The sequence below is a fragment of the Sander vitreus genome, chromosome 5 (genome assembly GCF_031162955.1).
Source record: "Sander vitreus isolate 19-12246 chromosome 5, sanVit1, whole genome shotgun sequence".
Lineage (NCBI taxonomy): Eukaryota > Metazoa > Chordata > Actinopteri > Perciformes > Percidae > Sander > Sander vitreus.
The window spans coordinates 8085001-8098697 of record NC_135859.1 but is presented as its reverse complement, the minus strand read 5'-3'; the positions used below and the strand labels follow the sequence as shown (position 1 = coordinate 8098697).

The 13697-nt window shown below is 40.2% G+C and overlaps 1 protein-coding gene across 3 annotated transcripts in view; it reads left to right on the top strand.

Moving 5' to 3' along the window:
• Positions 1-13697, top strand: part of fkbp15b (FKBP prolyl isomerase family member 15b) — a 40377-nt gene that overhangs the window by 5738 nt on the left and 20942 nt on the right. Inside the window, exons 3-18 of one of the 3 annotated variants that reach the window (XM_078250306.1) lie at positions 89-167; positions 571-640; positions 728-802; positions 2764-2862; positions 3931-4080; positions 4687-4755; positions 6922-7065; positions 8622-8776; positions 8881-8929; positions 9863-9979; positions 11314-11398; positions 11555-11655; positions 11762-11831; positions 12238-12347; positions 12437-12535; positions 13029-13123. In XM_078250306.1, the coding sequence (XP_078106432.1) occupies positions 89-167; positions 571-640; positions 728-802; positions 2764-2862; positions 3931-4080; positions 4687-4755; positions 6922-7065; positions 8622-8776; positions 8881-8929; positions 9863-9979; positions 11314-11398; positions 11555-11655; positions 11762-11831; positions 12238-12347; positions 12437-12535; positions 13029-13123 (1567 nt within the window). Of the gene's footprint in view, positions 1-88; positions 168-570; positions 641-727; positions 803-2763; positions 2863-3930; positions 4081-4686; positions 4756-6921; positions 7066-8621; positions 8777-8880; positions 8930-9862; positions 9980-11313; positions 11399-11554; positions 11656-11743; positions 11832-12237; positions 12348-12436; positions 12536-13028; positions 13124-13697 lie in introns of all 3 variants that reach the window. The other 2 variants (XM_078250305.1, XM_078250307.1) reach the window with 2 other exon arrangements.

Genomic DNA, 13697 nt, shown 5'->3' with positions numbered 1-13697 from the left:
GTAAGGCAGTCCGAATAGAGACATCAGTGACTTCAGATTCAGACATGACCCGGAGGCCGAACTGAATTTGTCTTTTGTCCTGTTACAGCGCCAGCCACCCAGAAACCAGCTCCACCACCTGGAGCTCCTGCAGTGTTATTCGCCACAGCAGTCCAAGCCTTCAGATAGTGAGATATTTTTTTAAATATATTTTAAAATAATTTGATTGTAGCGCTGTAAGTGCTTCTTGGAATATTTCAGCTTATTTCATGTATTATGTAAAAATAAAAAAATAAATTTAAAAAAAAGAGTCTGTGGGCTGCAACTCCTGACTTCCCACAGTAATTTCTTTATTTATTTGATGATTTAAAAAAAAGAACGCACATAACGCTACACAACAGCACTGTATTTACATAGGCCGACATTAAAAAAATCACAGAGGATAAAAACAATACATTTTTTGCTAAACTTAAAAACTGTGACTTTATAATGATTCCCGTAATAAACTGCATAAATGAAGTCACGACTCCCCGAATCATCTCGTACCAAGTCGAGTGAAAAGCCTCTCCTCACGTTTTGTCCCATGTGCAGTATTAACGGACAGTATGCAAAGCAGGGAAAGCTGGGAGCAGCCGTACTGGGCAACCACACAACAAAAGAGGTCTGAGGTTTGCTAATTGGTCACTTGGTTGAGATTATTGGTGTGACTTTTGATTCTTATGAATAATGCACCTCTTCTTTTCTGCAGTACAAGCTGCTTTTGTACTTGAGCCAACAGAAGCAAGTGACCGCTGCCAAGATTCATGTGGGCTTTGTTTTCACGGTGAGTGGAGAAGTAAAGAATGTTGAATACATCTCTGGAAAGATAATGTGACGCATTAGAGTAATATCACACTTAGCACATGGTGGGGGAAGTCTAACAATGTATGGGAACACATTTGAATCATTTTTAGGTCTTTACAAGGTTTCCTAACTGAAGAAAGTCCAAAGCTTTATCACATACTACCAACAGGAAATTGGAATAAATAATCTTTAAAGTAATGTTACTTATCTGTTTGTTGTATTGACATATTGAAAAAAGGATGTGACGTTACGTTTTTGATGTGGTAATAAATAATCCAATGAGCATGTTCCAAAAAAAAGGTAAAAGGTAGCACATCTCAGATTTAAAGTCGAGGAGGACGAAATACTCACATTTTACTCTTTTAGTTGACTCCACATTACATTAGAAATACACTTGCATGTTTAGGCACAGAGCCATCATCAGAGCGTTTGACATAACACAGATTCAGTTCAATTATACATACACAAGTGCAACGTTACTACACTGCTGGGAATTGGACCCAATTATTTAGGAACTAGTCTATATCCATGACGTTCCACTTCTGGGATTGCTCCGGTGCCACTGGAAATTACACCGGATGTCCTTCTTTTCGGCTGGATGTCCGTTACCTTCCCCTTTCTTTGTGTTGGAATTTTAAGCTCTACTGGATTTATGAGGACTATGGTAAAGACGATCTGTCCAGTCTGAGTTTTCTGTTGCACGACTAAAACAACTTTTGAACGCACACGTTCCACCAAAACAAGTTCCTTCCCGAGGCTATTTTGCAGAGGCACCGTGGCTCCGTCTGGCGCTTGGCGCCCACCCATGACGATTGTGATTGGTTTAAAGAAATGCCAATAAACCAGAGCTTGTTTTTCTCCCATCCCGGAATGCTGTCCGCAGCGCTGTGGAGGAAGGTCTGGCGATGCGAGACTATTTGGGAACCAATCTCTTCTCTTATCCCATTGTTGTAGATACAGGGACCAATCACGAGTAGTTATTAAATCTGGTTAAACCCTATTACATACAGCACGAAGCTTCACAAAACTCAGTTTCGGGCCGTCATTGTTTGAATCGTTGATTCATTATTAAGACCATACACTAGATGGCACTAAAAGGACATTTGGATAAACCCCGTTCATGTTTCATTGTAAAATGATCCTACATTATTTAGTGGTCAGTGGTTACATTCATAGTTTGTGGGTTTCAGAGTAATTACAAACGAAGGGGCAGGAAGTAGAGCAGGTCGCCCACTTTAACCCTCTGAGGTTTAAGGGCATTTTTAGATATCTTCTTGAATTCTCCTTTGGTATTTGCATATAACCTGATCCCCATGTGTTTCATATCAAAATGTTCAGATCAAACTCAGCTTTCTGTACAGTGATGTCCGAAATTGTTCCAGAGCAATGCATAAAGAGATCATTTGGCCCTGAAGCAAAAATATTTCTCAAATCTCTTGTGAAAAAATACCTACACTCAATTGTTTTGGTGCTTGAAATGAGTTTACAAAAGTCTTGGGTTCACAAAAGTAGCAGTCGTAAAATGTGTCTCCGTTTAAGCTGCCCCCCTTTACAGTCCTGTTAAGATTGTATCCTATGTATTTTAGCTCTGCTTTAATGTTTTTAATGCCAGAATGCCAAAGGCAAATTTCTATTCCATATAATGGAATGAACAATAGTTTTTTTTTTTTTGTTTGTTTTTTTTATTCTTTGATTTGCTTCAGCATAAAGCGTAATTTTGCAATTACATAGTCCTAATGCCTGTACGGATAGCAGTTTTATGCTCAGACATTCGTTGTTTAAGGAGTCGATTGTTTTGTCCAATGTATGCTGGACTGCAGGGACATGGTAACTACACATTAGTCACATTAGTCAACTTACAGTTTAGGAAATTCCTGGCCCTGAGCTGTTCTGAGGTGTTCCTTGTCTTGTCCCTGACCACATGTTCTTTCTCTCCTGCAGGTACAGCCGAACAATTACTTCACTTTTTATGATGAGCAGCGGCAGAACTGGTCCCTGATGTTTGAATCGGAGAAAGCGGCATCAGACTTTTGTAAAGAGGTGAGTGACGCAGGAGGAGACCTGCAACGTGTTTGTCATTTAATGCTTGACCAACAGAGTGAGTAATAGGGCTGGGGCGATATGCTTTTGTCCGGATTCGCTTCTTTTACAATATATACAATCGATTTGTATCGTGATTTTCAATTATTGCGATTCTAGAAGTGCTGCGATTTGATAATATTGAGAATTGCGATTTTTCTTTTCCTTCTTTAACAAAAACAAAAGTTGAAGACTTCTAGAGACAATATATCATATATCTTCTAAGAAGAATGCCTCAGATTGAATGTCAGTCAGTCAATCTGACATTTTATTTAATTTGTAAAGCAGTACATAACATGCATTTTCTGCTTTCGGTCTGTTATGATTATGTTAGATGTAGTTGCCATCGGTACCGTATAAACGGAGAATGTTTAGGTGAATCATTGGTTAAAAAAAGAAGAGAATAATCGCAAAATAAATCGCGATACATTCGATTTTATTTCCCCAACCTTAGTGAGTAACTAAGCAAACAGGCTGTCTGTTCAATTACATTTTATTTATAGTACCAAATCATAACAAGAGTTATCTCAAGACACTTTACAGATAAGAGTAGGTCTAGACCACACTATAATTTACAAAGACCCTACAATTCCAGTAGTTCCCCCAAGAGCAAGCATTAAGTGCGACAGTGGCGAGGAAAAACTCCCTTTTAGGAAGAAACCTCGGACAGACCCAGACTCTTGGTAGGCGGTGTCTGGCGGTGCCGGTTGGGGGTGTGATGAACAGTGGCAATTATAGTCACAATAAAGATAATTAAACTATGACTAGAAATAGTAGTTGTAGTAGTTCATGGCGTAGCAGGGCACTGCAGGGCGTAGCAGGGCACTGCAGGGCGTAGCAGTACGTAGCAGGGTACTGCATGGCGTAGCAGGACGTAGCAAGGTGTTGACAGCACAGGTTCCATAAGTATCAGGATTGATCTTCAAAACTCCTGTATCATTCTGACCTACAATAGATGCAAGCTTTTGCCAAATCACATGAGTGATGTTGTCTACTAGATGATGACCTCTTTCCTTTTATGTTCATCAGGTGTGTTTGGCAAAAGCGAACAGCGCAGTCTCCCTAGATGCTGTGGTGGTTCAGGATCTGAGTCTTGGTGAGGGCCAGGCGGTGGAGAATGGAGACTCTTTGGAGGTGGTGTACACAGGCTGGCTCCTGCAGAACCACGCCATCGGACAGGTCACACACACTTCCATCATTATTCATTCAATTTAATCATTTTGTCATTTGACTCCTTTGATGCAGGGTTCGACATAAGCGGTAGGCCAGTAAAAAAAGCATGTTGGGCAAGTTGATCGGACAGTCATTGCGTGTGCCTCATTACAGTCACGAGTCAGTTCGGTGCACACTAGCAGGTAACATAAGCCCAGAAATGGCCGCTTACATCAACAAACGAACGTCGGCACCCACCACAAACAGTCCGCACGTGCTGTGGACCTTCAGTAGCGGCCGCCGCAAAACACAACATTGATTAATGACAATCATCGACATTGGGAGTTTACAAAGAGTGGGTGAAGGCAGCAGTACCATGGCCTTGACACTGTAGCTATAGTGCAAATCCTAAACTAAACTGACTGAACTCATATTTGTAGATGCAGAATAGGTTTTTTTGTTTGTTGTTTGGATAAATCATTACAACTTTTCTCTCCCCCTCGGGCCAGGAAAATTATACAAGGGGCCAGTGAAACTCTGATCTACTGGCCCGCGGGGCCTGTGGGGGAAAAAGATTATGTTGGACCCTGCGTTGATGGCACACAACTCACTGAATCTTAAATATCCTTTCAGATGTTTGACTCCAACCAGAACAAGGACAAGTTGCTGCGACTGAAAATTGGAGCTGGAAAAGTGATCAAAGTGAGTCAAAACATACTTAACATACTAAAAAGAATAGCAGCTTAAATTCAATCCCCACGAAAAAAAAAAAAAACCTTTTAATACAATCACTGTACTTTTTGAACATATTCTTATTGACTATTTCTTTTTCTACTTCTACCTTTTAATTGCCATATTTAATTATAATCTATCTGTATCTTTTGTATTCAGGTATCTTTTTTTTTTTTTTTTTTATTGGATTAGTTATTTTTTACGAGTAATGAATGACGTTTGTATATAAAAAAATATTTTTTAAGTTTGTACTTTACCGCCAGATTATGTTTGGATGTTCCGATTTAAACATAATCAGGTAGTCAGGTAGTACAGTATCCCACGTGTCTCGTTAGGACTCGGTGATGGTGAAATACTGAACATTGCAACATGTCTTAATTGTTGTGGAAATCATATGTTTGTCTATCAGAGGACAAGCAAGAAAGACATTTTGAGAAATAATTGATGATGTAGATACGGTGATCATTCTGCTCAGCAACATTTTAAATAGTTCAGAAAACTATGAACTGTATGTCTGCTTTCTTATTGACTCTCTGCATTTGCTCTTCTACTAATGATTGATCTAATGGGGAAACATGGTTTTGGAATGAACTAGCGTATTATTATTGTTTTTGTTATGATATTTTACAAGGTTTTTGTCATTTTACAACACAGGACTAACTGCACAATGTAATATAAAGTTGTATTCCCTTCATGCTACACACACACACACAGAACATATTTAAATTAGAATTGCATAAAATAAATTAAAACAATACGTGTGTGTGTGTGTGTGTGTGTGTGTGTGTGTGTGTGTGTGTGTGTGTAATAATTTGCTGTATTATGACCACAAATGAGACCAACATGCAACTTATATCGCAGTCAATCTAGACACAAGTTAGGGCTGCACAATTAATCGATTTTTGATCACGATTTTGGCTTCCCACGATCAAATTCACGTGATCGAGCGATATTTAAAATGCTTCATTCCGTTCATAGAACGCTCTGTATCAAAGTTTATTTTTCCCAAAGCTCCGTAAACCACTGTCTGATTACGTGCCTCCATGAGCCAATCAGAGTTGTTCCCTGCACCGCGCAGCTTAGTTTAGATGTAGACAGTCACAGAGGACAGAGTAATGTGAGGAAAATTCCACAACAGCAGTCGGTCATAAGTCGTCACAAGGTGTACCAGTTTACCAGTAAACGCAACATTTTGTCCCGTCTTTGTTGTTTTTCAGACAACAGCAGTGACCAGTGCTAGTTTGAGTCTTTTAGCTCATAGCTTTAGCGACAGACTAGTTGTACGTCCCGCTGTTGGAGCCCTCTACAGTGAAATACAGTCACACTACGCCGTTTAGCTGTCAGCGTTTTAGCCGTGTTTAATCCAGTTACTACTGTAGCTAACGGTAGGCTAACGTTAGCTGCTGTGTAACGTGTTATTAGTGTTTACTAGCGTGAGTGCAGCGATGTTTCTGTTGCCTCTAACGTCTGTTTTGGAGCATCAGAGCGCAACGCAGACATTTAAGTGGCACCGCAATCCGCGTTGCTATTTCGTCCGGTAGATACCGGGCACCGGTGCCCTATTGACACCAGATTTTAACATGCGCCGTTAACGTGAACAGAAAATTGCGTTGCCTGTATCTTTTCACCGGCAAACGCGCATGTTTGGAAAGCGGTCGCACAACAGCTGAAATGGCATACTCCTTCATAGTATCCTTCAACAAAGGCGGAATGTAGCACAATATGGATGTGAAAGCAGTTATAGTTAGCCTATTTGACAATAAAATTTGTTTTGGTTGAAATCAACAAATAATCGTGGGTCATAATTGTGCAGCCCTAACACCAGTCTTATAATGCCGATGAGGAAATTGGGGGAATTGTTTCAGACATTGTTTCTGGACTCTGACTTTGTTTTTGATGTTGTGATTTAGGTCTTACATTTCATTTGTAATGGTCTTAAAAAGGTCCTAAAAAGTCTTAAATTTGACTTTTGACTATACATATATACTCAGTGAGACGTTGGTTTAGTGGGAATGAGGATACTGCAAAAATAAGTTGCATGGTAATGTAAAAAACCAGCATAAAAGGCATTTGAGGATGAGGTATATATTACTACATACATTTATTACATTATTATTGCCTTCTCTGTATGAGCAGGGCTGGGAGGAAGGGATGCTTGGGATGAAGAAGGCGGGCCGTCGTCTCATTGTCATCCCACCCAACCAGGCTTACGGATCCAAGGGAGTCCCCAACCGTGTCCCGGCTAATAGCACTCTTATTTTCGAAGCAGAGCTTCGACGGGTAACAACCACTGAACAATTTTCTGCATCCATCTGCTTTCGTATTTGACCTTTTCTAAAATAACTAAACATTCCAACGTCACATTGAACACTTAAAGTGCTCATTTTATGCTTTTTGGATTTCCCCCTTTCCTTTATTGTGTTATATCTTTTTTGTGCACGTTATAGGTTTAAAAAGTGAAAAAGCCCAATGTCCACCCCAGAGGGACTTACCATCTCCAACAGAAAACACTGTTCACAAACTGCTCCAAACAGCTCTGTTGTAGTCCAGCCTTTACTTCCGTGACAAACGTGCTTCACTTTGTAACACCCGTTATAATGCTCGCCTAGCTGCTAGCATAGCACTCCCTCATACTCTGCAACTGACTAGCTAGCAGTGTTTACCTAGCTTCTGCGCATGTGCGACTCCCAACAAAGATGGAGCAGAAGTGAGATGCCTCACTCTGTAGCTAAAACAGAGAGCTCAACACACAGGGTGAAAAGAGGAGCTGCAGCAATGGGCAGTACAACAAAAATATGGTGTTTTTTTGAAAATGAAACCATGTAAACCTATTCTGGTACAACCTCTAAATACAATTATGAACCTGAAAATGAGCATAATATGAGCACTTTAAGTTATGTCTGTGGTTAAGTAACTCCAACTTCTGATGTCACCCCTTTACTCCTAGTTGCTTGTAATTGTGGTGAAGTTTCCAGCTTACGAACTCATGCTATTTAAGTTGAGACAGTGGTACCTCAGGTCTCATTCAGGTCAGGGGCAAACATAACCTCATAAACACGCCGCCCGTGACGATTGTGATTGGTTTAAAGAAATACCAATAAACCAGAGCACGTTTTTGTGTGGACTAGCCAGACCCTCCTCGGCTCCGCAGCATGCGGATGATCTGGCAAAGCAAGACTAACGATAGGCTAACTGGCCAGGTGAGGTAGTCACTAAGGTAGTCATCCACAGATACGTAGGATTCACTGTGCCACATTTATGTTTAACATTAATACATGATTTATAAAATCATGCCAACAATTATTTAATAGCTTAGTATTCTATGCTCTTAAAAGGTATGTATAAAGGCTTTAGGCCGCCCACACGCTGTTGTAGGCCCAGTTTAACATGCAACTCCGTTTTATACGATATGTAGTGGGGGGTCGCTGATCCATCTCTCTTTCAGTTAAGGGGTCCTTGCCTTAAAAAAACATTGAAGACCCCTGCCATAGAGCAAGTAAACACACAACACATTTAGTCTGTCTTGAGATATTTGGGTGCCCGAAATATCTTTGTTTACCTTAAAGGTTTAGCTAAACATAACGCCTCCAGCATGAGTTTAAATACTAACTTCAGATAGGAACTTCAGAGAGTTAGGATCGGCATGACACAAAACATATCGCCGTTAAACTGTACCGCCTGCCTAAATTCTCTCCTCAATTCATGAAATGCTACTGCGTAATTCATCAAGTTCTCCTAAATCTTCTTCACGTATGTGAAATGAGTTGTGCTGCTCCTGAGTTTTTCCTTAACAGTAGTGCTGATGAAGTGTGAACACATTTTTTCTTTTGCTAAAGGTGAAGTTTTCCAAGGACAATGGGTCTGTTAGTACAAGTACCAGCTCCAGAGGCTCTGCTGCTCCCTCCCCTATTCCCTCCCCAGCCCCCAGTGTGGAGAATCTGGCCTCAGATCCTCCAGTACAGCTGGCCGCCTCCAGTCCAGGCAGACCAGGGTGAGATTTAGGCCTCAGGAAAAAGTCAACAGCGTTATCCTTAACTCGTGTGTCTCGTAAGATGGTTTGTCTGTGACCTTCTTTTTGTTTTTGTTTTTTTGCAGGGAGCCACCACTTCGTGCAAAGTCAAACTCACTCAGTGAACAGTTGGCAGTAAGCACGCTCACTGCTCTTTTTTTCTTCTTCTTATTAACTACGTACTTTGATATTATATATACTTTATTTAATCAGGAAATCGCATTGAGATCAAGATCTCATTTACAAGTACAAATAAGAAACATTTAAATATCAAGGCAGCAGTATGCAGGCGTAATTGGGGGGGAAAAAAAATAATAAAATGATTTCATTCAAATAAGTTAAAGGTGCTCTAAGCGATGTCACGCGTTTTTTTAGGCTACAACATTTTTTTGTCACATACCGCAAACATCTCCTCACTCTCCGCGAGCTGCCTGTCCCCTGAACACACTGTAAAAAAAAAAATAAATAAAAAATGCGGTCTCTGTAGACAGCCACAAACGGCAACAAAAACGAACCTGCACCACGAAACGTACACAAACAGTGTTCCAGCCAATAACCGACAAGAAGGAGTTGAGGGGTGGGGGTTGGGGGGGCTTAGTGCGTGGAAGCACGGAAGGGAGGGAGAGGGGACGGGATGATGAGGAGGAGGGAGGGGCGAGCTAGTCTTGTTGTGTTTGAAAATACTTTGAATGTCAACAAGAAGTAACGTCACCCAACATCGCTCAGAGCCCCTTTTTAAGAATGAATACAAATTTAAAACACATTAAAGAACACCCATTTGTAAAGAGTGCATTTTAAAATAACATTGCAATACAAAGACGTATGACTGTACTATGTAAAACAGTCACAGTTAAAATGAATGAGAGCTCTATTCAAAATTTTGAATCAACCCATTGGTATAAGGGCATCCAATTTTAGATTACTCTGTACATTATTCCAGAGAAATGGGTCAAAATATCTAAAGGCTGTCTTACCGAGGTTACTGTTAACTGGAGGGACAAATGGTGTAAGCCAATACTGAAATTAATTGTATTCAGTTATTTTGCTGCTTTCTTTTTCAAACTTCAGAATCCAGACGCCACTAAAGCCAAGTTGATCTCTCGCATGGCGAAGATGGGCCAGCCCATGTTGCCCTTCCTGACGGGAGGCGCCAGCCAGCCTGAATCCAGTGATTCGGAGCTCGAGGTGGGTCCGCAGAATTCTAAAAGGGAGGTTTTTCTGTGGAAGTTAAAGAATAAGCATGGCAGTATTCTATATATTTCCTATTGTCAACAAATTCCATAAAAAGGCCAAGACCATCATTGAATGTAATCTATAACAAGTATTGTGTATGTGTATTAAAGCTAGGGCTGTACCGAATACCATTTTTTTTTTTTTTTTTTTTAAACTTTGAAGCTTCTGTGCTTTTTAACAGAGAATATTCAAAGCTTTGGCGGCGAAACCCACATTTCCGACCGCATTTGAAGGCAGCTTTATTTCACGAAAAAAGAGAGAAAATAAAAGGCGATGAAGCGACCGCTTTGTTGTTGCAGGACACAGTCACCTGTTGTTACACAAAATCCTGGGCGGTTCAGTGCTTGGGTTTCGTTGCATGACAAATTGTTAACATACAAACATATTAACTTGGATTTAACAAATGGAATGTACAAACACAAGTCAAACAAACCAAACTTTTTTTAAACCTTCATAGTGCTTAAAAAAATGTTTTAACAGTAGTGTTACGTAACTCGCGCGCCGCAACTGACGTGTCTGATAGCCGGTTAACGTTACATTATTGTCCACAGCAGGTTGATGTCAGGTTGCTTTTCTCCAAAAGTTGGATCGGACTCTTTTTGCCACAGGCATTCAAAACAGCGGAAAGACCTGCGTTTTTGCCTGTCTGGCGAGTGACGCCCAACGCAGTGTGTGCAAATGAATGCTTAGCCAGCCAGTGCCTCACTGTATTGGAATTATGCACAGCCGTACTACGTACGTACATTTATCAAATCGGCTGAGAGCGAGACCAGGCTGCTAACAAAAAATGCACTGCTATAAATGCACTATAATCAACTATAATGTTGATTGAAAACTGCAATAACTAGCTGTTTTAAGAAATTATGTAATTATGTTCTTTGAAAAACAAACTATAAATTGGTGTGAAAATGTAGGCCTTCAGTAAGAGAAGACAGGGTTGGGAAGTCAGAAAATACTAGCACATTTTTGGTTTCGGTTTTTTAACGGGATCTGTTGACGATAAGAAAAATATAGAATAACGCCTGAAATAGAAACCCATACCTATGTGTCTAAAAAAAAAAAAAAAAAAAAAAAAAACATGAGGGGAAACGTGAAGGCTTCCGTCTTCGCAAAAGCTCATAGATAAAAGTATATTACAATGTTTAGTCATTGATTCAGCGTGGAAAAAGAATATCTGAGGCCGCCATCTGCATCACTTCAGGAATTGTTCAGAAAAGGAGAAATCGATGTTCTTAAACTGTCCAGTGCGCATAATGACTTTCTGCCACTATTGCGTTGGCCTCTAGGACACTAGTGGCAGCAGAGCGAAGGATCGGCCTGCGGCTCCATCTCCAGTGCAGATCTCCACTGCTGCTCCAGCTTCAGCACACGGTAAGCTTCTCTTATATTTTTAATATGCATTCTTCCCACAGCTCAGATTATATTACAAAGAACACAGTTTCCTATGATGGTGTACAGTATGTTTAACAGTTTCTTGGTAGATTCCCTGCATTTGCTCTGAAATTAAATAGATTGTTTTTCCTGCAGTACATCCTCATCCTCACACCGCTCCACCCTCTGCCTTACTTCCTGTTATGCCCACTGTTCCCCCACAGCCTGGGCTGTCGGGCAGCAGCCATGCCTTTCAGGTGAGATTTCACCATATTTTGCACTGACTTGTCAGTAAGTACATCATGGACAGATCTGGTAATATCAATGCATTATGTTGTTTCATAGCCTTACTCCTACACACAGACCTCTGTGGCTCCGTCTCAGCTGCAGCCTGTTGGCCAGGTCTACCCTGCGCAAACTATTCCATACATGGGTAAGAGTTTTCCATTCAATTACAAGGAAAGCCATTATGATCAAACCAGCGGATAGTGTTTATGTCAAGGATTGTACAAAATGAAATGTAAAACGTAGGGCAGTTTGTTAGTAAACCTGTACCCTAAGCTCCTTACACTTACTTACTGGAATTGTTGGGTCTTTGTAAATTATAGTGTGGTCTAGACCTACTCTATCTGTAAAGTGTCTTGAGATAATTTTTGTTATGATTTGATACTATAAATAAAATTGAATGGAATTGTGCCTTGGATTTTTATGATGCAGTTCCTCTGCACCAGCAGTCTCATTAATTAATATAACCACACGGGTGCAAGACAGTTTTGCGTTTGATTTAAACGGTGAAACTGTTACAAAATGACAAACCGTGCGATTGTTGTTCTCGCCAGGCTCAAGTGATGTGACTTCCTTCTTGATGACTGAGGCCCGACAACACAACACAGAGATCCGGTTGTCTGTCGGAAAAGTGGCAGATAAAGTGGATCAACTAGCCTCGAAGGTATACACGGTTTGTACAAGAATATGTTCATTAAGAGGCTTTAATAGAAAGCAGATACATCTGGTTGTTGTCTTTTTGAACTTTAACAGATAGATGACCTCCAGAGGCAGGGAAGTCTTTCTACGGCTGTTCCTAGTATGTCAATGGAAACCTCCATGATCATGCACAACATCCAAAGAATTATCCAGGTACACACCAGAATAGTACGGTGCCTTGTGGTTTTGGAGGCTCTGTTACTGGTGGTTTTTCCCTCAGCTCTTTTTACAACACAAATATTGATTCTCTTATCACGACATCTTTCGGTGTACTGGAACCTTTTTTTGTGTGTGTGATTAATTCCATTTTTTTTTTACTTTTCATTTTTAACAAAATACAAAACAGACTCGCAACATGAACTAATTCCCCTCAGGTACTTTCCCCATATTTCTAGTATAGGCATCCAATCTGGCAAACTGTTTATATGACTTTTTTTTTTTCAAACGCCGCCAGCCTAGCCATCTCACAAGCCCACTCCTGGATTGACGGCACCCCTTCATTCTTCCATCCCCTTAAAATAATCTGTCTGGCTGTCATTAAACTAGTCTGGACCCAGCTTCTTATGTGTTTATCCATCCCGCTTTGGATTGACCCTGGAACTTAAAAAAAATCAAACTGTGTTCTGAAAACTCCTTCTGTTTTTAGGAAAATGAATGTTTAAAAAAGGAAGTCTTTGAGAAAAGCTCTCGCATTGAGGAGCAAAACCGCAAGATCGGGGAGCTCATCAACCAGAACCAGAGGTGAGTCAGAAAATGTCACAATAATTGCTGACAGAAGGCCAGAGCATCATGACCTCCTAATATTTCCACTTGTGTCACTTCAATAGAAATGTTTAGAATAATGTGGAGCTCGTATGTTTAAAGCCACCATTATGTCACTTATGTTATTATTTTGTAGAGCTGCAAAGATGAATGGAATGATCGATTAGTTGTCAACTAATAAATTGATCACCACCTATTTTGATAATCCATTAATTGGTTTGTCCTTTTTTTTTGTTTTTCTTTTTTTTAATGAAAAAAGTAGACAATTATCTGATTCCAGCTTCTTAAATGTTAGTATTTTCTAGTTTCTTCTCTCTTCTGTGACAGTAAACTGAACATCTTTGAGTTGTGGACAAAACAAGACATTTGAGGATGTCTTCTTGGGCTTTGGGAGACACTGATCCACATTTTTCACCATTTTCTGATAGAATATAATCAACAGATTAAGCGACCGTGTAAATAATTGTTAGTTGTAGCCAGTGGTGGAAGAAGTATCCAGATCCTTTACTTAAGTAAAAGTACTAATACCACATTGTGAAAATACTCTGTTACA